This window comes from Paramormyrops kingsleyae, chromosome 11, assembly GCF_048594095.1.
Source record: "Paramormyrops kingsleyae isolate MSU_618 chromosome 11, PKINGS_0.4, whole genome shotgun sequence".
NCBI lineage: Eukaryota > Metazoa > Chordata > Actinopteri > Osteoglossiformes > Mormyridae > Paramormyrops > Paramormyrops kingsleyae.
In genome coordinates, this window is record NC_132807.1 from 24,258,195 (window position 1) to 24,286,115 (window position 27,921).

The window sequence follows — 27,921 nt, forward strand, 5'->3', positions numbered from 1 at the left end:
CTTATCTCAGGAACTCAGTATTTCTTAAAATCACTTTCACACAGGGAACAAGGTAGGAGTCACTCTGTATGGGATGTTAGTTCATTACAGGCAGGTGCCTTGATCGCACTAGATATGCATAGCATAATTGCTGTGGTTTATCTCCTATTTAGTGAATAGCTTTTTAAATGGCTTTGAAGCATCCACTCCAATGAGTAACTCTTGATTAACAATAACATTTTGCACCTGCTTTTTCCATTTGAAAATAAAAAAAGAATATTCTTAGAGAAGATTAACCTTTATTAATCTATATCTAATCAGGACTGCTTGATTACGTATACAATGGGGCCTGAGTCAGAATGAGAGTTTAAAGCACATGCTATCTTATTAATGGAGAACCATCCATCCTCCAACCCACACACATACACTTGCACACCATGGGAAATATATAGATGCCAATTAGCCTAGCAGCATATATAGGAACCACAAACTGGGGCAATAAATCAGAAGAATAAAGGATCATGGGATTTGCACAGCTACAGTTTATTGAGAAGCAAATACAGGAAAGCGGAGTAGTGCTATTGGGGCTGCATTTTTACTTTTGTTAATATACCTTTAACAGTTAAAACACATAATGTTTAATATTAAGAAGCATGGCCAAAGACAGCTAAAAAAAAGAAACAAAGCTAATGTTCACGACTGAGACATTTTAAGGGATTAAATAAGCAGTATTTCCTCTCACTTTCCTGCAGCCGTCGTGGCACAGTTCACAGGGCTGCAGCTACAGCTCTCAATGTAGGTGTATGTGTAGTCCATCGTTGATCCATCTGGGCAGACCAGCTGTACCTGCTTCTTGCTGACAGATGTCTCCTGACAGCAGGAGCAGGAGTGGACCAAGTCATTTGCGTTAGCAGAGTACCTGTCAGAGGACAGATAGATGCATGAGAACACTGCGCATGGAAAGTACATTGAGTGGCAGCAGTAGAATACATTTTTAAATGAAGATCAGCGACTGATAAAATGTAGCACACTTTTTTAAAGCTATACACACACACTAGCGTGTAAACTCACAGGGAATACGTCCCGCAATATCCCGTGCATGAGGACAGCTCTACAGGATCTGCGGATTGACATGTGTTGTGCACCAGGATGCTGCTGTTCTTCATTAAGTTGCAATTCTGAATTGGGGTACCTGCAAAGGAAGATGTTTCAGTGTGTGGTAAATGTGAGACCCACCTCCTGGGCCTTTGAGTGTGTGGTAACGAATATTTATTTTGAAATTTACAACATATCACTGGAGCACCAATGCTTATAGTATCCGATTTACTTACAGGTCTGGCAACAGCCATCCGCATCAGTTGTCTCGGTACCCTTTGATACGAAAAACAATCAAATGAAATTGATGGTTATAATAACATATTTTTGGTGCATTTAAGCAGTTCTAAGTCAGTGGTAAACCAGCTACAATTGAATACATTTAATGGATCTGCACCGCAATTTAACAGGTGAGCAGGATTTTTCAGCAGTTTGGATCAGTCAGAGGCTGGTATCATAAGACAGAAAAGATCCTTTCACAAAAAGTTTTGCATTGTAAAGGGAACAGCTTAGATGACAGTAATCATCACTGAGATGTAATCTAAATTACCAAAAGAGAACCGGGATCATGGTGATACTTACAGGCATGCAGTTCCCAGGATCGAACTCTGGGCACACAGCTTTGACTTTCACAGTGGTCAGCTTGTCTCCGATCTTTTCACACTCGTACGTCACACATTTATCATTTGCGGGTGACCAGCTCTGCCCAGGCTGCCAGTCAAATACATATTACTTGGGTAAGTCAAAAATTCTTAATACTCTCTTAGTTGCGGAAGGAAATAAAATTATAACTATTAATATACAGAAGGCAAAGAGACGGGACAGAAGTCTATGTCTTCACAAAACCATGGTGTATCTCAATAGCGCGGCTTACCTCAATAAGATGTGTGGTATTATCGGGCAGGGATGCGATGCAGGTGGATTGTACACAGATACCACAGCACTGTCCCTGAACAGTCTGATACTCAAAGCCCTGCATACAGGAAGAGCAGAATATGCACATCAACACAGATACAAACATGCAAAACAGTTTATGCATTTTTAGGCATTACAAAATCATTTGATGCTAATATTTTTACATTTCAGAATATGCCATACTAAATCATATTAACTGAGCTAGACAAATGTCATTTATATCAGTAATTCTGAATTTATTGCTTTCCTTACAAAATGGGCTAAAAATGTGTTTACGTGATCCTGATACTGACACAAACAAAGTACATTAGCTGGGCCTGTGAAAATTGATTTGAATATACAGTACACTTTAAACATTATAGTACATTAACTGGGCCTCTGAAAATCGATATGTATTTACAGTAAACTTTAAACATTATAGTACATTAACTGGGCTTCTGAAAATCTATATGTATTTACAGTACACTTTAAACATTATAGTACATTAACTGGGCCTCTGAAAATCGATATGTATTTACAGTACACTTTAAACATTATACTACATTAACTGGGCCTCTGAAAAACGATATGTATTTACAGTACACTTTAAACATTATAGTACATTAACTGGGCCTCTGAAAATCGATATGTATTTACAGTACACTTTAAACATTATAGTACATTAGCTAGGCCTTTGAAAATCAATTTGTATACACAGTACACATTACACATATAGACATGCTGTATGGCAACCAATGTGTTTCCCACCTGCTGGCAGTTAGTATCACAGGTCATTGGAACACAGATGTTGAGGTGCAACTTTGTTATCGGATCGATGTTGGTGCTGCAGTTGCACACTTCACAGTCATCACTGGGCATTGTTTCTCCCACCTGGGGGACAGTATGGCAATGACAGTGTCAGAAACCTGATATTAGGGAAGGGACAGCCACAGGTTGACCGTTAAGTGGCAGAGAACCCCTTGCGATGTACCACTAGGCTCTAATTGCTAAGCCTGGTACTCCAAACATAATGGGCTTGGTTGTCTGTAAAAAGTTACTATTTAACTAATATTATGGACTCTTACCTTGAACTCAGTGTTATTGAAAACACAGACAGGTTTTGGTTCTGTAGAAGGTAGGACATGGTGAAATTAGCATATGTGAACATTTATTAATGTTTTGGAAAAGATAAGATATAAGTTTTGGTGGATATTTCAGTCTTCGTTCTCGTATACGAGATGCAACAATTTATGGCCTGTAGGTTACTACCACTGTACTGATGGTATATTCACAGCAGTTATACACAGTAGTGTACAGCTGTACTTTAATGGTGTGTAAGTTGTCATGCAAGGTTTTCTAGGCAGTACCCACCACATTCATAGGATGGGCAGCAAGGTCCAGCAGGTGTTTTTGTTACAAGGGTGTAGCCAGGTGAACAAGGCTGAGGCTTGGGACACAGGGATACGTTACATTCTGCACCGAAAAGGAACGACAGATAGGGTCTGAGCAGCACGTAGATGTAGAACATCCGTGATAAGACAAAATGGGAGGATATCTGTGATACTGTGTATGGTATTTCTGTCTCTTTCTTGAAGAACAAATGCAAAGCTAACAGATAGAAGCAAGTAATGATTCTCTACCACGACCCATTAGGCGACGCAGTCAGCTGCCTAGGGCAGCATCTACTGAGGGCAAGCTTCAGCATGGGCACCACCCCCTCGTGTAGAGCATCCGAGACCAAGTGAAACTGGACCGTGAAGCTTGCCTAGGGCTCTACATAGGCTTCCACTGACATTGAGTTCTACTCACCACATCTGTTCCTCTGGCAGCAGTCCAATGTCTCAGTCACTATCACCTGGCCCTCCAGGTTGCAGGTGAGGTTGGCTTGGGTTGGACACTTGAAAGGCTGGCATTGGATGGTCACGGAGCTGGCATCGCATTCACATTGGTCACAGTTGGTCTGCCAAGTCTCTCCAAGCTGCATTTTGTGGTACAGAGTTTGGAGCACAAGATTGCAGAGTAAATATACAAAAATCCATAAACTTGCATGCCTAATTTGAATGAAAGAATGAATGAATGATCCAGGACGGTCACCTTTCTGAGTTGGCCATCAGAACCATTACAGTCTGAAAAAAGGGAGACAAAACTTAGACACATACACACACTATCATTCAGTTTGGGGTCACTTAGAAATCTCCTTGCTTTTGAAAAAAGCAAGTTTTTCCATTATAATAACATAAAATTTATGAAAAATACTGTGTAGACATTGTTAATGTTATAAATGACTATCACAGCTGGAAACAACTTTTTTTTAATGGAATATCTGCATAGGTGTACAGAGGCCCATTATCAGCAACAATTAGTCCTGTGTTCCAGTGGAATGTTGTGTTTGCTAGTGCAAGTTTATCATTTTAAAAGGTCAATTGGTCATTAGAAAACCCTTTTGTAATTATGTTAGCACAGATGAAAATTCTGCTGATTAAAGAAGCAATAAAACTGGCCTTCTTTGGACTAGTTGAGTATCTGGAGCATCAACAATTGTAGGTTCGATTTACAAGCGGAAAATGGTCAGAAACAAAGAAGTTTCTTCTGAAACTCGTCAGTCTATTCTTGTTCTGAGAAATGAAGGCTATTCCATGTAAGAAACTGCCAGGAAACTGAAGATCTCGCACAATGCTGTGTACTGCTCTCTTCACAGAGCAGCGCAAACTGGCTCTAACCACAACAGAAGGAGGAGAGGGAGGCCCCAGTGCATAACTGAGCGAGAGGATAAATATATCAGAGTATGTAGTATGAGAAACAGACACCTCATAGGTTTTCAACTGGCAGCTATATTAAATAATACCTGCAAAGGACCAGTCTCAATGTCAACAGTGGGAAAAAAAACTGGGACGGGCAAATGAAAACAGACACTGGACAGAGGAAAAAAGTGCTATGGATATATGAATCTAAGTTTGAGGTGTTTGGATCAAAAAGAAAAACTTTTGTGTGATGCAGATCAAATGAAAAGATGCTGGATGAGTGCTTGACAACATCTGCCAAGCATGTTGAAGGCAATGCGATGGTCTGGGGCTGCTCTGGTGAAAGTAAAGTGGGAGATTTCTACAGGGTAAAAGGGATCTTGAAGAAGGAAGAAAATCACTCCATTTTGCAGCAATGCATCCCTGTGTCCCGACAGCGCTTAGTTGGAGCCAATTTCGTCCTGCAACAGGATAATGACCTAAACACAGCTCCAAACTATGCAAGAACTATTTAGGGAACAAGCAGTCAGCTGGTATTCTGCATATAATGTGTGTCCAGCACAGTCACAGAATCTTAACTCTGTTGAGCTGTTATGGGAGCAGCTTGACCGAATGGTACGTAAGAAATGACAATCAAGCCAATACAACTTGTGGAAGATGCTTCAGGATGCACAGGGTGAAATATTGTCTGATTACCTCAACAAATTGACATATAGAATGCCCAAGGTCTATTTAGCTATATTTCCTATTCAAATTTCTTGTATGTCTTCACGGAAAACAAGGAAATTTCTAAGTCACCTCAAACTTTTGAACAGTAGTGTACTTATATTACTACACATATACATGCATAACAATTAAACAGTTTTCAGTAGAAAATATCAATAAAATCTGTACTTACATGGACAGTCATAACGTGTGTAAACAATGCCGTTTTGACATGTGGCAGTAGTACAATTTTCCACCTGCCATGACTCGCCATCCTGTCACAGAAAAGGAGAAACACTTACAGATTTGACTAGCTGCCCCCACCACATGTTTCATTCCATTTCCCAACAGTACTTTACTCTTTACAATGGATTGAGACAGATAGAAACACAGAAATGCTATGAATGATCACAGGTATAAATATTTAGAAATAAGGTAATTCTGAAAAGAAGACTTAACTACTACTTTAATTATCTATTGAGTAACGTAGGGACTATTGTTGTGCTGGCAATACTCAGAGCGAGTACTTTTTAATTAAATTGTTTTTAAAGTGTCATATTTCACCTTTCTTGGTGGCTGAACATTGTTGCAGTCAAGCCCGGATGTGGGTGATGGTGTGGCTGTGCTTTGCTGTTGTGTTGTCATTGCAGAAGTAGCAGCATTCAGTGTAGAAGATGAAGAAGTGGGTGAAGGTATGGTGGTCTGGCAGGGCATTGGCTGTTTGACCACAATGCATGAGAGACTGCAAATAGCAGTGAAACACCATCCTGCATCATCAGTCTGGTTGTATATCAGCGAACCTGATGGTGGAAAAAAGATAATAGTACCAAGTAAATGAAGAAAGATGTTACTGATAAGACTGAATAATTGTTCATGTGTAGACATCCATACAATAAAAAACAGGACTTACCTGGCGTAAAATCTGTGTTATTGTACTTGCAAGTGCAAGGTAGCGTTGTTTCGTGAACAGTACTAGTATTATAGGCAGCAGAAGTAATTGGGGGGAGGGGATGAGTAGATATAGTTGACGACTTTATCTGTGTTGTAATTTCAGACTGAGCAATTCCAGTGCTAGTTGTCAAAACATGCTGGGGTTGTGTAGCGTATACGGTAGTTTTAGCAAAGGTCATTGTAATAGTAGGTAATGTTTGTGTAATTGGTGCAACAGCAGTATAAGGGGTTGAAGTTTCCATTGTTGTACTGTGACTCTCAGTAAATGATCTGGTTGTTTGTGAGACTGTACTGCTGAAAGCTGAAGTAAAAGAGCTAGTTGGAGGTGTTGCTGAAGTTGTCGGTGGTTGAGACATAGAAGTTGTAGAAACAGTCGAAGCAGATGATGGAGGAATGGACTCAGTCTTGGATGGCTGAGTGGATCCACTAGTAATTCTTGTTGTTGTACTTCCAGTTGAGGTTGTTGGTGCCACCGTTTCAGGTGTTGTTGTGCTGACTGGTATTGTGGATGTTGGGACAGTGGTTGTTTCGGTTTTTGTGGAAGGTGCTGAAGTTGTCTCAGGTCGAATTATGGTTGTGGGGCTTAAAGGTGGTCCTGATGTTGCTGGAGTCTGCGTGGTGGAAGTTGTAATTTCTGCAAGGGTCGTTGTCAAAGCTGTTAAAGGACCACTGGTCTGAATCTTGGATGGTTGAGTGGATCCACTAGTAACTCCTGTTGTTGTACCTTCAGTCGAGGTTGTCACTATTTCAGATGTTGTGCTAACTGGTATTGTGGATGTTGGGACAGTGGTTGTTTCTGTTTTTGTGGAAGGTGCAGACGTTGTTTCAGGTTTGATTATGGTTGTGGTGCTTGATGGTGGTCCTGATGTTGCTGGAGTCTGCGTGGTGGAAGTTGTAATTTCTGCAAGGGTCATTGTCGAAGCAGTTGATGGACCACTGGTCTGAATCTTGGATGGTTGAGTGGATCCACTAGTAACTCCTGTTGTTGTACCTTCAGTCGAGGTTGTCACTATTTCAGATGTTGTGCTAACTGGTATTGTGGATGTTGGGACAGTGGTTGTTTCTGTTTTTGTGGAAGGTGCAGACGTTGTTTCAGGTTTGATTATGGTTGTGGTGCTTGATGGTGGTCCTGATGTTGCTGGAGTCTGCGTGGTGGAAGTTGTAATTTCTGCAAGGGTCATTGTCGAAGCAGTTGATGGACCACTGGTCTGAATCTTGGATGGTTGAGTGGATCCACTAGTAACTCCTGTTGTTGTACCTTCAGTCGAGGTTGTCACTGTTTCAGATGTTGTGCTGACTGGTATTGTGGATCTTGGGACAGTGGTTGTTTCTGTTTTTGTGGAAGGTGCTGACGTTATTTCAGGTTGAATTATGGTTGTGGTGCTTGAAGGTGGTCCTGATGTTGCTGGAGTCTGCGAGGTCGAAGTTGTAATTTCTGCAATGGTCGTTGTCGAAGCAGTTGATGGACCACTGGTCTGAATCTTGGATGGTTGAGTGGATCCACTAGTAACTCCTGTTGTTGTACCTTCAGTCGAGGTTGTCACTGTTTCAGATGTTGTGCTGACTGGTATTGTGGATGTTGGGACAGTGGTGGTTTCTGTTTTTGTGGAAGGTGCTGACGTTGTTTCTGGTTGGATTATGGTTGTGGTGCTTGAAGGTGGTCCTGATGTTGCTGGAGTCTGCGAGGTCGAAGTTGTAATTTCTGCAAGGGTCGTTGTCGAAGCAGTTGATGGACCACTGGTCTGAATCTTGGATGGTTGAGTGGATCCACTAGTAACACCTGTTGTTGTACCTTCAGTCGAGGTTGTCACTGTTTCAGATGTTGTGCTGACTGGTATTGTGGATGTTGGGACAGTGGTTGTTTCTGTTTTTGTGGAAGGTGCTGACGTTGTTTCAGGTTGGATTATGGTTGTGGTGCTTGAAGGTGGTCCTGATGTTGCTGGAGTCTGCGAGGTCGAAGTTGTAATTTCTGCAAGGGTCGTTGTCGAAGCAGTTGATGGACCACTGGTCTGAATCTTGGATGGTTGAGTGGATCCACTAGTAACACCTGTTGTTGTACCTTCAGTCGAGGTTGTCACTGTTTCAGATGTTGTGCTGACTGGTATTGTGGATGTTGGGACAGTGGTTGTTTCTGTTTTTGTGGAAGGTGCTGACGTTGTCTCAGGTCGAATTATGGTTGTGGTGCTTGAAGGTAGTCCTGATGTTGCTGCAGTATGCGAGGTGGAAGTTGTAATTTCTGCAAGGGTCGTTGTCGAAGCAGTTGAAGGACCACTGGTCTGAATCTTGGATGGTTGAGTGGATCCACTAATAACTCCTGTTGTTGTACCTTCAGTCAAGGTTGTCACTGTTTCAGATGTTGTGCTGACTGGTATTGTGGATATTGGGAAAGTGGTGGTTTCTGTTTTTGTGGAAGGTGCTGAAGTTGTTTCTGGTTGGATTATGGTTGTGGTGCTTGAAGGTGGTCCTGATGTTGCTGGAGTCTGCGAGGTCGAAGTTGTAATTTCTGCAAGGGTCGTTGTCGAAGCAGTTGATGGACCACTGGTCTGAATCTTGGATGGTTGAGTGGATCCACTAGTAACACCTGTTGTTGTACCTTCAGTCGAGGTTGTCACTGTTTCAGATGTTGTGCTGACTGGTATTGTGGATGTTGGGACAGTGGTTGTTTCTGTTTTTGTGGAAGGTGCTGACGTTGTTTCAGGTTTGATTATCGTTGTGGTGCTTGAAGGTGGTCCTGATGTTGCTGGAGTCTGCGAGGTCGAAGTTGTAATTTCTGCAAGGGTCGTTGTCGAAGCAGTTGATGGACCACTGGTCTGAATCTTGGATGGTTGAGTGGATCCACTAGTACCTCCTGTTGTTGTACCTTCAGTCGAGGTTGTCACTGTTTCAGATGTTGTGCTGACTGGTATTGTGGATGTTGGGACAGTGGTTGTTTCTGTTTTTGTGTAAGGTGCTGACGTTGTTTCAGGTTTGATTATCGTTGTGGTGCTTGAAGGTGGTCCTGATGTTGCTGGAGTCTGCGAGGTCGAAGTTGTAATTTCTGCTAGGGACGTTGTCGAAGCAGTTGAAGGACCACTGGTCTGAATCTTGGATGGTTCAGTGGATGCACTAGTAACTTCTGCTGTTGTACTTTCAGTCGAGGTTGTAACTGTTTCAGGTGTTGTTGTGCTGACTGGTATTGTGGATGTTGGGACAGTGGTTGTTTCTGTTTTTATGGAAGGTGCTGACGTTGTTTCAGGTTGGAATATGGTTGTGGTGCTTGAAGGTGGTCCTGATGTTGCTGGAGTCTGTGAGGTCGAAGTTGTAATTTCTGCAATGGTCGTTGTCGAAGCAGTTGATGGACCACTGGTCTGAAACTTGGATGGTTGAGTGGATTCACTAGTACCTCCTGTTGTTGTACCTTCAGTCGAGGTTGTCACTATTTCAGATGTTGTGCTGACTGGTATTGTGGATGTTGGGACAGTGGTTGTTTCTGTTTTTGTGGAAGGTGCTGACGTTGTTTCAGGTTTGATTATCGTTGTGGTGCTTGAAGGTGGTCCTGATGTTGCTGGAGTCTGCGAGGTCGAAGTTGTAATTTCTGCTAGGGACGTTGTCGAAGCAGTTGATGGACCACTGGTCTGAATCTTGGATGGTTGAGTGGATGCACTAGTAACTTCTGCTGTTGTACTTTCAGTCGAGGTTGTAACTGTCTCAGGTGTTTTTGTGCTGACTGGTATTGTGGATGTTGGGACAGTGGTTGTTTCTGTTTTTGTGGAAGGTGCTGACGTTGTTTCTGGTTGGATTATGGTTGTGGTGCTTGAAGGTGGTCCTGATGTTGCTGGAGTCTGCGAGGTCGAAGTTGTAATTTCTGCAAGGGTCGTTGTCGAAGCAGTTGATGGACCACTGGTCTGAATCTTGGATGGTTGAGTGGATCCACTAGTAACACCTGTTGTTGTACCTTCAGTCGAGGTTGTCACTGTTTCAGATGTTGTGCTGACTGGTATTGTGGATGTTGGGACAGTGGTGGTTTCTGTTTTTGTGGAAGGTGCTGACGTTGTTTCTGGTTGGATTATGGTTGTGGTGCTTGAAGGTAGTCCTGATGTTGCTGCAGTATGTGAGGTGGAAGTTGTCATTTCTGCAAGGGTCGTTGTCGAAGCAGTTGAAGGACCACTTGTCTGAATCTTGGATGGTTGAGTGGATCCACTAGTACCTCCTGTTGTTGTACTTTCAGTCGAGGTTGTAACTGTTTCAGGTGTTGTTGTGCTGACTGGTATTGTGGATGTTGGGACAGTGGTTGTTTCTGTTTTTGTGGAAGGTGCTGACGTTGTCTCAGGTCGAATTATGGTTGTGGTGCTTGAAGGTAGTCCTGATGTTGCTGCAGTATGTGAGGTGGAAGTTGTCATTTCTGCAAGGGTCGTTGTCGAAGCAGTTGAAGGACCACTTGTCTGAATCTTGGATGGTTGAGTGGATCCACTAGTAACTCCTGTTGATGTACCTTCAGTCGAGGTTGTCACTGTTTCAGGTGTTGTTATGCTGACTGGTATTGTGGATGTTGGGACAGTGGTGGTTTCTGTTTTTGTGGAAGGTGCTGACGTTGTTTCTGGTTGGATTATGGTTGTGGTGCTTGAAGGTGGTCCTGATGTTGCTGGAGTCTGCGAGGTTGAAGTTGTAATTTCTGCAAGGGTCGTTGTCGAAGCAGTTGATGGACCACTGGTCTGAATCTTGGATGGTTGAGTGGATCCACTAGTAACACCTGTTGTTGTACCTTCAGTCGAGGTTGAAACTGTTTCAGATGTTGTGCTGACTGGTATTGTGGATGTTGGGACAGTGGTGGTTTCTGTTTTTGTGGAAGGTGCTGACGTTGTTTCTGATTGGATTATGGTTGTGGTGCTTGAAGGTGGTCCTGATGTTGCTGGAGTTTGTGAGGTCGAAGTTGTAATTTCTGCAATGGTCGTTGTCGAAGCAGTTGATGGACCACTGGTCTGAATCTTGGATGGTTGAGTGGATCCACTAGTACCTCCTGTTGTTGTACCTTCAGTCGAGGTTGTCACTGTTTCAGATGTTGTGCTGACTGGTATTGTGGATGTTGGGACAGTGGTTGTTTCTGTTTTTGTGGAAGGTGCTGACGTTGTCTCAGGTCGAATTATGGTTGTGGTGCTTGAAGGTAGTCCTGATGTTGCTGCAGTATGCGAGGTGGAAGTTGTAATTTCTGCAAGGGTCGTTGTCGAAGCAGTTGAAGGACCACTTGTCTGAATCTTGGATGGTTGAGTGGATCCACTAGTAACTACTGTTGATGTACCTTCAGTCGAGGTTGTCACTGTTTCAGGTGTTGTTATGCTGACTGGTATTGTGGATGTTGGGACAGTGGTGGTTTCTGTTTTTGTGGAAGGTGCTGACGTTGTTTCTGGTTGGATTATGGTTGTGGTGCTTGAAGGTGGTCCTGATGTTGCTGGAGTCTGCGAGGTTGAAGTTGTAATTTCTGCAAGGGTCGTTGTCGAAGCAGTTGATGGACCACTGGTCTGAATCTTGGATGGTTGAGTGGATCCACTAGTAACACCTGTTGTTGTACCTTCAGTCGAGGTTGAAACTGTTTCAGATGTTGTGCTGACTGGTATTGTGGATGTTGGGACAGTGGTGGTTTCTGTTTTTGTGGAAGGTGCTGACGTTGTTTCTGGTTGGATTATGGTTGTGGTGCTTGAAGGTGGTCCTGATGTTGCTGGAGTTTGTGAGGTCGAAGTTGTAATTTCTGCAATGGTCGTTGTCGAAGCAGTTGATGGACCACTGGTCTGAATCTTGGATGGTTGAGTGGATCCACTAGTACCTCCTGTTGTTGTACCTTCAGTCGAGGTTGTCACTGTTTCAGATGTTGTGCTGACTGGTATTGTGGATGTTGGGACAGTGGTTGTTTCTGTTTTTGTGGAAGGTGCTGACATTGTTTCAGGTTTGATTATCGTTGTGGTGCTTGAAGGTGGTCCTGATGTTGCTGGAGTCTGCGAGGTCGAAGTTGTAATTTCTGCTAGGGACGTTGTCGAAGCAGTTGATGGACCACTGGTCTGAATCTTGGATGGTTCAGTGGATGCACTAGTAACTTCTGCTGTTGTACTTTCAGTCGAGGTTGTAACTGTTTCAGGTGTTGTTGTGCTGACTGGTATTGTGGATGTTGGGACAGTGGTTGTTTCTGTTTTTGTGGAAGGTGCTGACGTTGTCTCAGGTCGAATTATGGTTGTGGTGCTTGAAGGTAGTCCTGATGTTGCTGCAGTATGCGAGGTGGAAGTTGTAATTTCTGCAAGGGTCGTTGTCGAAGCAGTTGAAGGACCACTTGTCTGAATCTTGGATGGTTGAGTGGATCCACTAGTAACTACTGTTGATGTACCTTCAGTCGAGGTTGTCACTGTTTCAGGTGTTGTTATGCTGACTGGTATTGTGGATGTTGGGACAGTGGTGGTTTCTGTTTTTGTGGAAGGTGCTGACGTTGTTTCTGGTTGGATTATGGTTGTGGTGCTTGAAAGTGGTCCTGATGTTGCTGGAGTCTGCGAGGTTGAAGTTGTAATTTCTGCAAGGGTCGTTGTCGCGGCAGTTGATGGACCACTGGTCTGAATCTTGGATGGTTGAGTGGATCCACTAGTAACACCTGTTGTTGTACCTTCAGTCGAGGTTGAAACTGTTTCAGATGTTGTGCTGACTGGTATTGTGGATGTTGGGACAGTGGTGGTTTCTGTTTTTGTGGAAGGTGCTGACGTTGTTTCTGGTTGGATTATGGTTGTGGTACTTGAAGGTGGTCCTGATGTTGCTGGAGTTTGTGAGGTCGAAGTTGTAATTTCTGCAATGGTCGTTGTCGAAGCAGTTGATGGACCACTGGTCTGAATCTTGGATGGTTGAGTGGATCCACTAGTACCTCCTGTTGTTGTACCTTCAGTCGAGGTTGTCACTGTTTCAGATGTTGTGCTGACTGGTATTGTGGATGTTGGGACAGTGGTTGTTTCTGTTTTTGTGGAAGGTGCTGACGTTGTTTCAGGTTTGATTATCGTTGTGGTGCTTGAAGGTGGTCCTGATGTTGCTGGAGTCTGCGAGGTCGAAGTTGTAATTTCTGCTAGGGACGTTGTCGAAGCAGTTGATGGACCACTGGTCTGAATCTTGGATGGTTGAGTGGATGCACTAGTAACTTCTGCTGTTGTACTTTCAGTCGAGGTTGTAACTGTTTCAGGTGTTGTTGTGCTGACTGGTATTGTGGATGTTGGGACAGTGGTTGTTTCTGTTTTTGTGGAAGGTGCTGACGTTGTCTCAGGTCGAATTATGGTTGTGGTGCTTGAAGGTAGTCCTGATGTTGCTGCAGTATGTGAGGTGGAAGTTGTCATTTCTGCAAGGGTCGTTGTCGAAGCAGTTGAAGGACCACTTGTCTGAATCTTGGATGGTTGAGTGGATCCACTAGTAACTCCTGTTGATGTACCTTCAGTCGAGGTTGTCACTGTTTCAGGTGTTGTTATGCTGACTGGTATTGTGGATGTTGGGACAGTGGTGGTTTCTGTTTTTGTGGAAGGTGCTGACGTTGTTTCTGGTTGGATTATGGTTGTGGTGCTTGAAGGTGGTCCTGATGTTGCTGGAGTCTGCGAGGTTGAAGTTGTAATTTCTGCAAGGGTCGTTGTCGAAGCAGTTGATGGACCACTGGTCTGAATCTTGGATGGCTGAGTGGATCCACTAGTAACACCTGTTGTTGTACCTTCAGTCGAGGTTGAAACTGTTTCAGATGTTGTGCTGACTGGTATTGTGGATGTTGGGACTGTGGTGGTTTCTGTTTTTGTGGAAGGTGCTGACGTTGTTTCTGGTTGGATTATGGTTGTGGTGCTTGAAGGTGGTCCTGATGTTGCTGCAGTTTGTGAGGTCGAAGTTGTAATTTCTGCAATGGTCGTTGTCGAAGCAGTTGATGGACCACTGGTCTGAATCTTGGATGGTTGAGTGGATCCACTAGTACCTCCTGTTGTTGTACCTTCAGTCGAGGTTGTCACTGTTTCAGATGTTGTGCTGACTGGTATTGTGGATGTTGGGACAGTGGTTGTTTCTGTTTTTGTGGAAGGTGCTGACGTTGTTTCAGGTTTGATTATCGTTGTGGTGCTTGAAGGTGGTCCTGATGTTGCTGGAGTCTGCGAGGTCGAAGTTGTAATTTCTGCTAGGGACGTTGTCGAAGCAGTTGATGGACCACTGGTCTGAATCTTGGATGGTTCAGTGGATGCACTAGTAACTTCTGCTGTTGTACTTTCAGTCGAGGTTGTAACTGTTTCAGGTGTTGTTGTGCTGACTGGTATTGTGGATGTTGGGACAGTGGTTGTTTCTGTTTTTGTGGAAGGTGCTGACGTTGTCTCAGGTCGAATTATGGTTGTGGTACTTGAAGGTAGTCCTGATGTTGCTGCAGTATGCGAGGTGGAAGTTGTAATTTCTGCAAGGGTCGTTGTCGAAGCAGTTGAAGGACCACTTGTCTGAATCTTGGATGGTTGAGTGGATCCACTAGTAACTCCTGTTGATGTACCTTCAGTCGAGGTTGTCACTGTTTCAGGTGTTGTTATGCTGACTGGTATTGTGGATGTTGGGACAGTGGTGGTTTCTGTTTTTGTGGAAGGTGCTGACGTTGTTTCTGGTTGGATTATGGTTGTGGTGCTTGAAGGTGGTCCTGATGTTGCTGGAGTCTGCGAGGTTGAAGTTGTAATTTCTGCAAGGGTCGTTGTCGAAGCAGTTGATGGACCACTGGTCTGAATCTTGGATGGTTGAGTGGATCCACTAGTAACACCTGTTGTTGTACCTTCAGTCGAGGTTGAAACTGTTTCAGATGTTGTGCTGACTGGTATTGTGGATGTTGGGACAGTGGTGGTTTCTGTTTTTGTGGAAGGTGCTGACGTTTCTGGTTGGATTATGGTTGTGGTGCTTGAAGGTGGTTCTGATGTTGCTGGAGTCTGTGAGGTCGAAGTTGTAATTTCTGCAATGGTCGTTGTCGAAGCAGTTGATGGACCACTGGTCTGAATCTTGGATGGTTGAGTGGATCCACTAGTACCTCCTGTTGTTGTACCTTCAGTCGAGGTTGTCACTGTTTCAGATGTTGTGCTGACTGGTATTGTGGATGTTGGGACAGTGGTTGTTTCTGTTTTTGTGGAAGGTGCTGACGTTGTTTCAGGTTTGATTATCGTTGTGGTGCTTGAAGGTGGTCCTGATGTTGCTGGAGTCTGCGAGGTCGAAGTTGTAATTTCTGCTAGGGACGTTGTCGAAGCAGTTGATGGACCACTGGTCTGAATCTTGGATGGTTGAGTGGATCCACTAGTAACTTCTGCTGTTGTACTTTCAGTCGAGGTTGTAACTGTTTCAGGTGTTGTTGTGCTGACTGGTATTGTGGATGTTGGGACAGTGGTTGTTTCTGTTTTTGTGGAAGGTGCTGACGTTGTCTCTGGTCGAATTATGGTTGTGGTGCTTGAAGGTAGTCCTGATGTTGCTGCAGTATGCGAGGTGGAAGTTGTAATTTCTGCAAGGGTCGTTGTCGAAACAGTTGAAGGACCACTTGTCTGAATCTTGGATGGTTGAGTGGATCCACTAGTAACTCCTGTTGATGTACCTTCAGTCGAGGTTGTCACTGTTTCAGGTGTTGTTATGCTGACTGGTATTGTGGATCTTGGAACAGTGGTTGTTTCTGTTTTTGTGGAAGGTGCTGACGTTGTTTCAGGTTGTATTATCATTGTGGTGCTTGAAGGTGGTCCTGATGTTGCTGGAGTCTGCGAGGTCGAAGTTGTAATTTCTGCAAGGGTCGTTGTCGAAGCAGTTGATGGACCACTAGTCTGAATCTTGGATGGTTCAGTGGATGCACTAGTAACCTCTGCTGTTGTACTTTCAGCCGAGGTTGTCACTGTTTCAGATGTTATGCTGACTGGTATTGTGGATGTTGGGACAGTGGTTGTTTCTGTTTTTGTGGAAGGTGCTGACGTTGTTTCTGGTTGGATTATGGTTGTGGTGCTTGAAGGTGGTCCTGATGTTGCTGGAGTCTGCGAGGTCGAAGTTGTAATTTCTGCAAGGGTCGTTGTCGAAGCAGTAGATGGACCACTGGTCTGAATCTTGGATGGTTGAGTGGATACACTAGTAACTCCTGTTGTTGTACCTTCAGTCAAGGTTGTCACTGTTTCAGATGTTGTGCTAACTGGTATTGTGGACGTTGGGACAGTGGTGGTTTCTGTTTTTGTGGAAGGTGCTGACGTTGTTTCAGGTTGGATTATGGTTGTGGTGCTTGAAGGTGGTCCTGATGTTGCTGCAGTCTGCGAGGTGGAAGTTGTAATTTCTGCAAGGGTCGTTGTCGAAGCAATTGAAGGACCACTGGTCTGAATCTTGGATGGTTGAGTGGATCCACTAGTAACTCCTGTTGTTGTACCTTCAGTCGAGGTTGTCACTGTTTTAGATGTTGTGCTGACTGGTATTGTGGATGTTGAGACAGTGGTGGTTTCTTTTTTTGTGGAAGGTCCTGATGTTGTCTCAGGTTTAATTATGGTTGTGGTGCTTGCAGGTGGTCCTGATGTTGCTGGAGTCTGCGAGGTTGAAGTTGTAATTTCTGCAAGGGTCGTTGTCGAAGCAGTTGATGTACCACTGGTGTGAATCTTGGATGGTTGAGTGGATCCACTAGTAACTCCTGTTGTTGTACCTTCAGTCGAGGTTGTCACTGTTTCAGATGTTGTGCTGACTGGTATTGTGGATGTTGGGAGAGTGGTTGTTTCTGTTTTTGTGGAAGGTGCTGACGTTGTCTCAGGTCGAATTATGGTTGTGGTGCTTGAAGGTGGTCCTGTTGTTGCTGGAGTCTGTGAGGTGGAAGTTGTCATTTCTGCAAGGGTCGTTGTCGAAGCAGTTGAAGGACCACTTGTCTGAATCTTGGATGGTTGAGTGGATCCACTAGTAACTCCTGTTGTTGTACCTTCAGTCAAGGTTGTCACTATTTCAGGTTTTGTTGTGCTGACTGGTATTGTGGATGTTGGGACAGTTGTTGTGTCTGTTATTGTGGAAGGAGCTAACGTTTTCTCAGTCGAAGTTGTTGAAGACGCCACAGAAGTTTTTGGAACCCCTGTTGTCGAGCTTTCTAATTCTGATATAGTTGGCGCTGACATAGTTGAGGTACCACTGGTCTCAGTCTTAGATCGTTGAGTGGATCCACTAGTAACTCCTGTTGTTGTACCTTCAGTCGAGGTTTTCACTGTTTCAGGTGTTGTTGTGCTGAGTGGTATTGTTGATGTTGGGACTGTGGTTGTTTCTGTTTTTGTGGAAGGTGCTGACGTTGTCTCAGGTTGAATTATAGTTGTGGTGCTTGAAGGTGGTCCTGAAGTTGCTGTAGTCTGTAAGGTGGAAGTTGTAATTTCTGCAAGGGTCGTTGTCGAAGCAGTTGATGGACCACTGGTCTGAATCTTGGATGGTTGAGTGGATCCACTAGTAACTCCTGTTGTACTTTCAGTGATTGGCAGTGTTGCTGTCATCATTGGTATTGTTTGTGTTAGCGGTGCTATGGCTGTAGTTCCCATTGTACTTTCTGTAAATGTTGAAAGTAAAGAGCCTAATGTTACATTTCAACATTTTACTATGTTTGATTTTCATGACATATTTGGCATTTGATCTTTAGAAATTATCGCACTCACTAACTATTTTACTTAAATATATCTCTTCCTACCTGTTGAATATACAAAAATGGTTGTTGGTGTTGATGTAGTTCCTGCTGTTTTTGTTGTTACGGTAGGAGCTTCAGTAGATGCTGTTGTACTTTCTGTAATTTTTTAAGTTAAAGAGCATAGAATTACTTTTCAACATTTTACTATCCTTGATATTTACAACCGTTGATATATAGTTAGTTTTTTTAAATAATTAGGCTCGCTAAATGTATTACGTAAAAGTATCTCTTCCTACCTGTTGAAAATACAAAAACCGTAGTTGGTGTTGATGTGGTTCTTGTTCTTGTTGTTGCTGTCATTGTGGTAGGAGCTACAGTAGTCTCACAGGCGTTCATGTCCCTGTTAATGGTTCCATTTTCCCCACACACTGCCGTGATACAGCTTCCATCACCATCAGTAGTATGGTATATTGTTGACCCATATGAGTACTTATTTCCTTTGTAGATGCAGGAACAAGCTGTAGAGAAACATTTCTTTTCTAAGTATGGTTGTCTTTTCTCCATCAAATGAAATTTCACAGAACTGATGCAGATCATCGTGCTTACCTTGAACATCATAGGTGCAGTTTATTCCGGTTGATGAACAGTAACTTGATGGGGGGAAAAACACAATGTGTTATTTCTTTATAGTGATTTACAAATGATATATAGACATAAATACGAGACACCTACCAAGACTCGCAGTTCTGTGTGGTGGGAACACTCTCCCCTGTATTGTAGTGTTTCTCTTCAGCATCATAACAACCACACTGCTCTGCCTCCACACACTTCATTGAGTCCTCATCAAAGAAGGGTCGACTCGAGGGGCAATTGGGATAGCAACCTTGAGACAGATTCATCCAAACAAAGTTTACCACTGTGCAAATCCGTGTTTCCCTTCGCACATAAAGTATATAGAAGTTTTAACAACAGCAATTCCTTTTTAAATCTTATACATGTAGTCCAACTCAGCAAAATCGTTTTACCTTCCATCACTGGCATTTGTTCAGAACACACCCCGGTGGGGTTCCGGCAAGTCTTCATGCATGGAGCTCCGCAGGGCTGGTAATGCCACTCACACTGGTCAGGAGTGTTGTAGAAATCACAGAACAATGCTACAGCATGGAAGAGGAGATCATTATGACATTATTAATATCATTATTTTGTGATTCTCTTATTTGACTCATAAAGTGCAGTGCTGTCAATTGAATTCGGAACAGAAACTCACGGCAGATTTGGGGTGACCGCCAGGTGATGCAGGCACCTGCCTCATTGCAGGCCTGAGCATAGGCTGCAACAGCTGTGCAGAAGCACTCACAGTCCCCTCCACTGTCACAGGCACATGAGTCTTTGACACAGTCATCATAGAATTCACTGGGATCCACCTTAGCAGAAATTACAAGCGCTGTCAAAATGCTAGCTATTACAAAAATTACACTTATGGTGCATGCATCTTAATGGCAATATTAAATGTATAGGTTCGAGGTATTTAGGTTAGTCATGCAGATTCCACAAGGCACCCCTAGCATAGACAGTAATCAAGAGTGTAATCAGATTTTGTACCTTAGAATGACAAGCAGTGAACACATTGCTGTTGATAATGCTGCACTGTTTCTGGGCCCAAGACTTCCTGTATGGATTGGTGCTGCAAGGATCGTTGTTGCTTGTATCATTAAGGTTGTTCGATGAGACTGCCCAGCTGTTCCCAAACTCAATGGGGTCTACAACGACTAACTGGCTTCGAGTGATGAAATCATTGTTTCTGTTGCCATCGTAGTTTCCACACAAGCCACAGACTTGGCCCTAGATGAACAATCAAAAACACAAGACGTTGAGGGTTAGAACCAACTAGAAATAAGATGGAGATTAATACTGCAATCACATATTTTAAAAATTGTATTTACTCACTTTATATGCAGGACTCAGTTTGATGAATATGCTAGTTTTTCTGTCCCACATGAATATGAGGCTATTGTTGGCTTCAATAACAATGTAAATCCCCATAATTCGGATCTGGTATGGCACCTCTATGCCTGTATTTTTCGGAATTACTTTGTATTCTCCCTCCGAAAGGATAAGTTCATTATTCTGAAATAAACAGAGATTATATGTGTTAATAACCAAAAGGTTTGGGTAAAGATCTCATCCTTCCCTGAAGTGGACAGAAGATTGATCTTTCTCCCTCACCCCTAGGAAGAGCTTAATAGCCTTAGAGCAGGTGGCGCCTGTGGTGCCACATGGAATGTTCTCAGTGATGACTCTGAAGGTACCATTGGAATTGCTCCCACCACAATAGTCCTGCAAGAGTGTTTCAACTTCAGAACTCTTACATAACACTTGATTTTCATAAAATGTAATTGTTATTGTAAAACCGAGTGACATTTTTACTTCATGAGAACGTGAGTACGGAAGTTTAAATCACTCTGACATACCTGGATGAGAACATATTCACTGTTTCCATTGAAGTTGTACCTTTTCCCATCAACAGTGACATAATGTCCATCTCCATAGACAGAACAGGTACCATAGCACTGATTATTGGTACAGTCCCACTTCCTATTCTCACAAGTACTGAAATAAAGAGAGAACAGAAAATCTGAACTAAGAAAATCAATATAAGCCACAATATAGCTTCATATTTGTATACTTTCATATGACTCTGATATTACAGTAATTGTCCAAAGATGGAGAACATACCATGTGTTGCAATCTACTTTAATACTATCTCCTGGATTATGTGGAGCATCATTGTAAAAACAGGGGCAGTTCTCTTCCTCTATACATCCCTCGTTCCCATCATATACCATGCCGGGGGGGCATGTACAGCCTGACATACATTCTGTGCTGATCTGTGACAGGGGAATAAAAAAGTTAGTCGGGTGCTATTGGAAACAATCGCTTACAGTCGGCATCTCTGCTTTATAACTGGATGAAGTGTGTACAACCACAACCATCACTAGGAGAAGCGTTCTGAAGATGGATGGATGGATGGATGGATGGATGGAGGGAGGGAGGGAGGGGGTGAAATGTCGACATTGGTATCATGTTATCATGGTGTAAAGTGCTAACTATCAGCCGACTTACACATGTCATATCCAGATTCTTACAGCTCTTCTGACACTCAGATCCTACAGCACCTAGTCCAGCACTTGAGCAGTTGAAGAAGACCATTGGGCTTTGGCATCCTAAGGAGACAAAGAGAAGCTAGTCACTCTTCCCACAGAACTGCCTTATCAAACTTTATTTATGAAGTAATTTAAGCTGGTCAAATCATGTTTGGGTTCATTTGAATATTCTTGATAACAAATAGATTTTTCAATGAAAAAATAAGCACATACTCGTTTCGGCAGAAAGGGGCAACACGGCCATCCCGTCACTGCATACGCTGCAAGATGAAGGACAGTAGCATTAGACAGATCTGCATGTACAGACTCTAATTCAGCTGCCACCAATGAAGCCACAAAAAATTCAAGAAAATGTCTTGAATTGCACCTGTATCCTTTAACACAGACACACGCACACACACACACACACACACATCTAGTTATCATGATTTCATTGTTGGGCTCTTAAGCTAGGCTCTTAACCCCAAATGCAGAAGGGACTAGTTGATCCTGCTTCCTCATTGTACATTGGTTTAGATACAAGCATCTGGTAAATAAGTCAATGTAAATACAATAAAGGGAAGTTTCATGGGGTGGATATTATGATCGACAATATGTTGCATCTTTGCAGATTTAGGGAAACTGCAAGCAAAGAATGAACCTGTAAATGGAGTGAAAGCAAAACCCTGTGATTATGAGTGGGAAACCCCTACCCCGATGCCAGGCTCTCTTGGCAGAGGCAGCTGTCTTGCTGGACACAGCTCCCCGCCTGGTCCATGTAACTCCCTTGATCACAGCCACAGCCATCTACGGCTGTGAATTTCACCTGACAGGAGTAGTCTGGCTTAACGAGGGAATCGCAGGTGCGGCCGCAGCTGTTCATGTCGTAGGAGTAGACCATGGTGCTGGGGCAGCTGGCTTTGTATGTCTCTGGACAGGTGGATGCAGGAGGACACGGTGTTAATGTGAATGTCGCTGAACTCTTTTAGGTTGTCCTGCATTGAATGACACCAAACTTACGGCAGATGGTATCCCTCCAACCGGAGAGCAGCACGCCCGCATCAGCACAGGCATGAACATAGGCGGAGATAGAAGCACACATGCATTTCTCGCTGTCTGCGCAGTTGCAGCTGTCATACATGCAGTTCTGCAAGGGGAGAGCAGAGTTTCTTAAAGGGAAGTTTCAATGATAAGTATTTCATTTTCATTTTAACTTTAGTACTAGCAAGGGTAGGAATCTACCAAACAGTGAGGGATGTATAAGTGTGGGTAGACGTACATCTTCATAGATGCCTGGACTTATCTCGGTATGACATGGCGCAAACACTCCCTGTGGGTCTGATAGCATGGAGCACCAGTACTCAGCATATCGCTCTGAAATAGAAAGATTGATTACAATGCAATTGCAGAAATTCATCCATCTTCCACATGCTTATCCAGAACAGGGACGCAGGGAGCTCAGGCCACGTAGCGCAACGTCATTCCATCTCAAAGCACAGCCACACACTCACTCACATGCAATCACACACTACTGGCAATCGCCTACTGTCTCCGGGCTCTGGAAGGAAACCGAAGGCCCTGGAGGAAAAATCTTTAAAAATCCTGAGGGAAAAGGATATACAGTAAGAACAGCTGACAGAAATAATGGGTACCGTTGTCCACACTCTGGCTGCAGGGGTTGACAAAGCTGCTGCTCACATCTGGGCAGCTGGGTCTTGTTTTCCAGGTGTTGGCAAAGGCCACAGCTGTTCCCTCTACCAGTCCACTATCAGTCTTGAAGTCGTCAGCCTGGATGTTGTTGAAGCTCCCACAGAGACCTGTCGCAAAAATAGGAAGATAGGAAATGTGGGCATGGCGTGTGGTTCAGCAGGTTAGGGAACTGTGCCCTTGGGCAAGGTCCTTACCCCTCAGTTACTTGAGGGACTGGCTAATCTCTCAAAAAAGTGCGTCGCTTTGGATAAAAGTGCCTGCTAAATAAATGTAAAATCACAGTGCACCCCCCCGCCCCCCTCCTATTGATGTGGTTATACCGACAAGATCTTCAGGAAGAAGGAGATGGGAGTGCGTACCACATGTCCTATCTTTGTAGGATGAGTCCAGAGAGATGTAGACCTGCATGGTGGGGATGAACTGGACCATGAGCTGAATCCCAGACATGGTTTGTACAATGCCGTAAAATGTGGAGGGTCTGAAGATAATCACAGATGCTGTGAAACAAAAAAAAGGGTTATTTATAAAACAGTTCAATTATATGACTTGGACATGGAAGCTGTGGTCTTAAAAACATAAACCTTACTTGTGTAAATTGGCAGCTTTACGCTCAGTCCATTAACAAGCACATTTTGATCGTCCTGGATTCTGATGACCTTTAGATACAATGGGTTTTTGTCAGCATCATCAAGTCAGATCAATATGAAGATTGTTGCCCCAATCTATAAATAGCTCCCAGAGTAATCAAACAAATTATTACTTCACCAGGAATAAGCCCGGCTTACTCACAGTGGACCCATCACTGATGGAGAGAGTCACGGTGGTGAGACATGTCTCTGTGTCAGACTGTCCACACTTATTCAAGTCTCCCAAAATGGTGAAGTCAGTTCCGTTACATTCCTGTAGAAATACACAAAATGTAACTTGAATGTCAGATCACTGTTTTGCCACTTGCATGGTTCCTATCCCCAACTTGCTACAAAAAAAGGAAAACTAAGTCACTGACCTTTGTAAGGACATAGGAACAATCTCCATGAAAGCTATAGGCTTTGCCATCAAAGGTGGTGATGTGTGAACCTCCTTCCACGTAGCAGTTACCTGGGCAGTCCAGGTCTTGGCAGTTCCATTGGCCTCCATAGCACATGCTAGCAGCACAAATTGAAGCACTTGATTGAGCCAATGCATATCCATTTAGAGTTAAAAAGTACTAATCTCAGTAGTGTAAAGTTATATAACGCTTGAGTTTCTACTGGTTGCCGCACAGTAATTCTTTTGCAAACAGTACATTCTTTGGGGTCAACTTCAGGGACTTATTGCCCACTATCTCCCCACTAGGATATCAGAAAGAAATGGGTTTAACGAAATTCCACTTAATACGAAGACACCATCTTTCAGTCTGTGAGGCAGCCGCTGCAGGTTGCTTACCAGCTTTTGCAGCCGGTCGTATACAAGTCCCCAGATTGGTAAACATTCCCATTGTGTCTGCAGGAGCACTCCTCCAATGGGATGCAGCCTTTCTGGGTGATGTCATCCATAACCATGCCTGACACAGATCAGAGGAGATTTAGAAACCCTCTTTGAAACTGACTTGGTGAACTCGCACTGCAAATGTATGTAATTTCAGGTGAGGGCAATCTTCTGAGCATTAAATCAAGTATACATTTTAAATGAATACGATACCAGGTGGGCAGAAGCATCCATCAGTACAATGTTCCTCGCACAGTTGCCCTCTCTCTGGGTTAGAACAGGTGTCAGGACAAGGAATGCCACATTCCTGATACTCCATGTTGGAGGGACATGACACAGCTGCCAGATATAGGGAGGCAAAGGTCAAACCCTGAAATCCAACAGAAGTACCACTTTAATGAGAATTAGTCTTATGTTAATATTTATTTACCACAAAACTGGTCCGTCCTCCATTGCCCCGGCGCCCCCCCTGCATGGACACATTGACGTGAGTACTCTGAAATGGTGTTGCACAGGCAGAAGGATCTGTTGCTGTTGTCACACTGGCACATGTCTTGCGCGCAGGCCTGGATAAAGGGGTCGACGGAGACGAGGTCCTGGCAATTGCTGAAGGCAGAGCTGCTCAGCAGCTCCTGGCAAACTGGAACCTGGCAGTGAACAGGGAAGAGGCGGAGCTTAATACACAGGAAAACTCAGCTCTATGATGACATCGTGATCAGTGACTAAAGGTGTAGAAAAGTCTTCCAAAGTCATATGGCATTATATACAAGTGCGTTAAACTTCCACATATTTCATGACTGTAATCAGACTAAATACCTGCTCCCCACATTCCTGTACAGTCTGAAGTTCACAGCTTTCTGTTGGCCCGTCCATTCTCCACATGTTAGCCATTTGCAATGTATTCATTAACACACCTGAAAGGAAATGGACTGTTTAAACAAAGTCAACCCCCCCCTGTGGAATTCTCCGGAAGAGGACACTGAATGGTGACTCACCATTTGTGTAGAACTCATCATACAGAGGTACGCTGTTGAAGTCTCCGCAAAGTCCACAAGTCAGGTTTCTGTATTTACTGTCCAGCTCCACCTAGGGACAGTACAGAAATTAGTAACCTATTAAGACAAGTAGAGTGTTAAATAAATCGCTGAAGAATGCCGTTTCCCCAGAAGCTTATAACAGCACATTAAATGAGATGAATCACCTGCACTCCTTAAAAAGGTCAAAGCCAACCAGCAGTATTTTTTATGCATTAATATCAGTCAGTCCACATTTTTGCCCGCACACCTGATTTAACCTGTCAACTACAGTACCCTTTTTGGCCTGGCTTAGCCTTGCAGGTGGTGGACTAGGAAAAAACTCATGAACTGGCTGAGGGGAGCTGAGGACTGGGTTAGGAACTATTGACCAAAGGTGCTTAAATGGTGGTGAACAGACTTTACAAATATATTGCAAGCAGCACAGCATTAATTTGGATTGAATGGCGCATAGTGATCCATCCATCCATCTCCCCAATAAGCATCCTATAGAGGGTCAGCCTAGATCCTACTGTAGGAATCACACACCATACGGCAGGGGAATTCCCAGGATGGGACAGCATCTAATCACAGTTTTCCTCAATTGTGTGTTGCTTTGAACAAAAGAGTCTGCTAAGTAAAGTAAAATGTAATGCAAATGTACACACACAGTCCCACAGTATGGGGAATTTAGAAACCCCAGTCTACCTAACCTTCCTTAGGGAGAAACCCCATGACGCTGCATAGGGAGACTCAACGCTAAATGCTATGCTAAGACGCATGAGTTTCCTAATGCATGATATTTTTGTTCTTCGGAAAGCCGGGTATGTTGGAGATGCAAATTATTAAAAATAACATTAAAAAATGAATTTATGGAACATTTGTACCATGAGATAATCGTTTTCATTCCACTGGAGCTGCAGTCCCAGCCTTGTATGGATAGTCACGTAGGAAGGGGTCCTCTCAATAAGAATTCCCGCTTGGCTGAAAGGCGCCACGACTCTGGGGGAAACAGAATTCCAGCAGAGATATGATTACTTTGTAGTAACTTGGGCAATAATCCATTTTGCTAATAGAACTTTAGTAAATAATCATATACTTTATGGTTAGAAGCTGATACTTAGAATTTCAGTCTTTTAACCAGAATGTATTGATGCCACTCAGGTGCCAAAAGAAGGGTAGCACTCACATCTGCCCATTGACCTCAATGGAACCATTCTGGAGCACCACCACCGTCCCATCGAGCTTCATCGTGATCTTGCTGATGGTGGGCAGATCATCTACAACCTGACGCCTCATCTGGATGTTGAAATCCTCATAAGCAGTCTTGCAGAGTGAGGTTAGGATGTAGTTGCAGGTTGAGGGGAGATTGAAGAAGTACCCATCAAAGGTCTTGAAGTGATAGTTTCCCCATGTGCTGCAAATCTGTCCATTGTGTGAAGGGCTAACACCTAGGGCAAAATAGATAACAGCATCATCAAGCTAGTCTCAGATAATCACACTCTTTAATCACACTTTTACTGTAGAGCACGTTTGTAAGCTTCCTACCTGCAGTCTTTGGGATTGTCAGCAACGGTGGAATGGCTGTAATGGTCTGGTTGCTTACTAAAAATGAAAGGACACATATTAAATGTGTTGCATAGTTTTCTGATGGTAGCTAATGACGTAAGATGAGCAGAAAGGTCAATGGTAAATCAGTGCATATATATTAGTGTCATCATATTTTTCAATTCACTGGCCAGTCATAGTAAGACTGTCAGTTGTTCTGACTGGAATGAAGAACAGTTAGGTGCAATTTCATTCTGTATCATTATATAATAATACTTTTTAACAATTTTTTGAAGGAGGGTTTATGAAGTACACAACCATCCGTAGCCATTATAAGAAGTAAGAGGACATATTTTTACTCCAATCAGGGTTGGAGGAATGTTTTTTTTTTCAATTTATATTTTTTACTATCACTCATTATTATTTTTTTACAACTATGATCTATATTGAACCAAATCTTTTATATTGAATCATTTAAATACTTCATACGGTGCCATTGATCTAGGTCACAGAAAATACAAGCATGACAAAATGATCATACATATACATACTATGGACAATTTAGTCACCTAAAAACATACTTTTTCTCAACTGGAGAAAGCCAGAAGAATTTCAGGGCCATTAACTGACACACAAATTTGATATTACAACCTTAAAATACATTTGGTCAGTGAACATTGTCCATGCATACTGTCCATGTTTCTCTCTAGAAAAAACTAGTTTTGAACTAGAAATTCGTAGTCTACCAACCTGTTTGTGTGGAGGAGAGTCCGACAGACATTGCCATCCATACCAGTACCCAGTAGGGTACGTTCATTGCCGTACCCATGTCCCCCCTGTGTCTTGAGTCTCACTAAGCAACACCTGTCTTGAGCAATATGCATAAGCATGCGTTGATTTTTATACCACCTAACTCTGAGGAGGGACCAGCATGCTTAAAAGTTAAGGATGAAGGTGGAGCACAATTCTAAAGTTGTTAACAATAGGCTTCGGGAAATACAATAGATTCCCTCCCTAATTTGTAAACATCCTACATCAAAATTGTCTGCTATTTCATTATACACTGTGTCTCACTTTCTCCTTCTTTC

At 43.3% G+C, this 27,921-nt stretch overlaps 2 protein-coding genes across 2 annotated transcripts; both read right to left on the bottom strand.

Annotated features, from left to right (window-relative positions):
• Positions 1-501: 501 nt before the first annotated feature.
• Positions 502-7,279, bottom strand: LOC111834518 (uncharacterized). Its single transcript, XM_072718423.1, has 13 exons — positions 6,325-7,279; positions 5,979-6,214; positions 5,608-5,689; positions 4,063-4,094; positions 3,778-3,946; positions 3,340-3,441; positions 3,054-3,094; positions 2,737-2,859; positions 1,949-2,047; positions 1,657-1,785; positions 1,311-1,350; positions 1,051-1,171; positions 502-898 (listed from the first exon to the last, which is right to left on the bottom strand). Exons 1-13 carry the CDS (start codon positions 7,277-7,279, stop codon positions 718-720), a joined length of 2,310 nt encoding a protein of 769 aa, XP_072574524.1. The 3' UTR covers positions 502-717.
• A 10,354-nt stretch (positions 7,280-17,633) lies between these two features.
• Positions 17,634-27,662, bottom strand: LOC111834519 (mucin-5B-like). Its single transcript, XM_072718424.1, has 30 exons — positions 27,659-27,662; positions 26,834-26,890; positions 26,475-26,736; positions 26,173-26,287; positions 25,268-25,358; positions 25,089-25,186; positions 24,703-24,919; positions 24,486-24,611; positions 24,231-24,348; positions 23,812-23,950; positions 23,595-23,705; positions 23,392-23,461; positions 23,165-23,302; positions 22,748-22,912; positions 22,375-22,469; positions 22,107-22,242; positions 21,809-22,025; positions 21,330-21,376; positions 21,076-21,176; positions 20,689-20,840; positions 20,424-20,562; positions 20,179-20,289; positions 19,900-20,079; positions 19,555-19,794; positions 19,220-19,376; positions 18,978-19,106; positions 18,685-18,835; positions 18,559-18,602; positions 18,249-18,470; positions 17,634-17,755 (listed from the first exon to the last, which is right to left on the bottom strand). Exons 1-30 carry the CDS (start codon positions 27,660-27,662, stop codon positions 17,634-17,636), a joined length of 3,954 nt encoding a protein of 1,317 aa, XP_072574525.1.
• Positions 27,663-27,921: the final 259 nt, after the last annotated feature.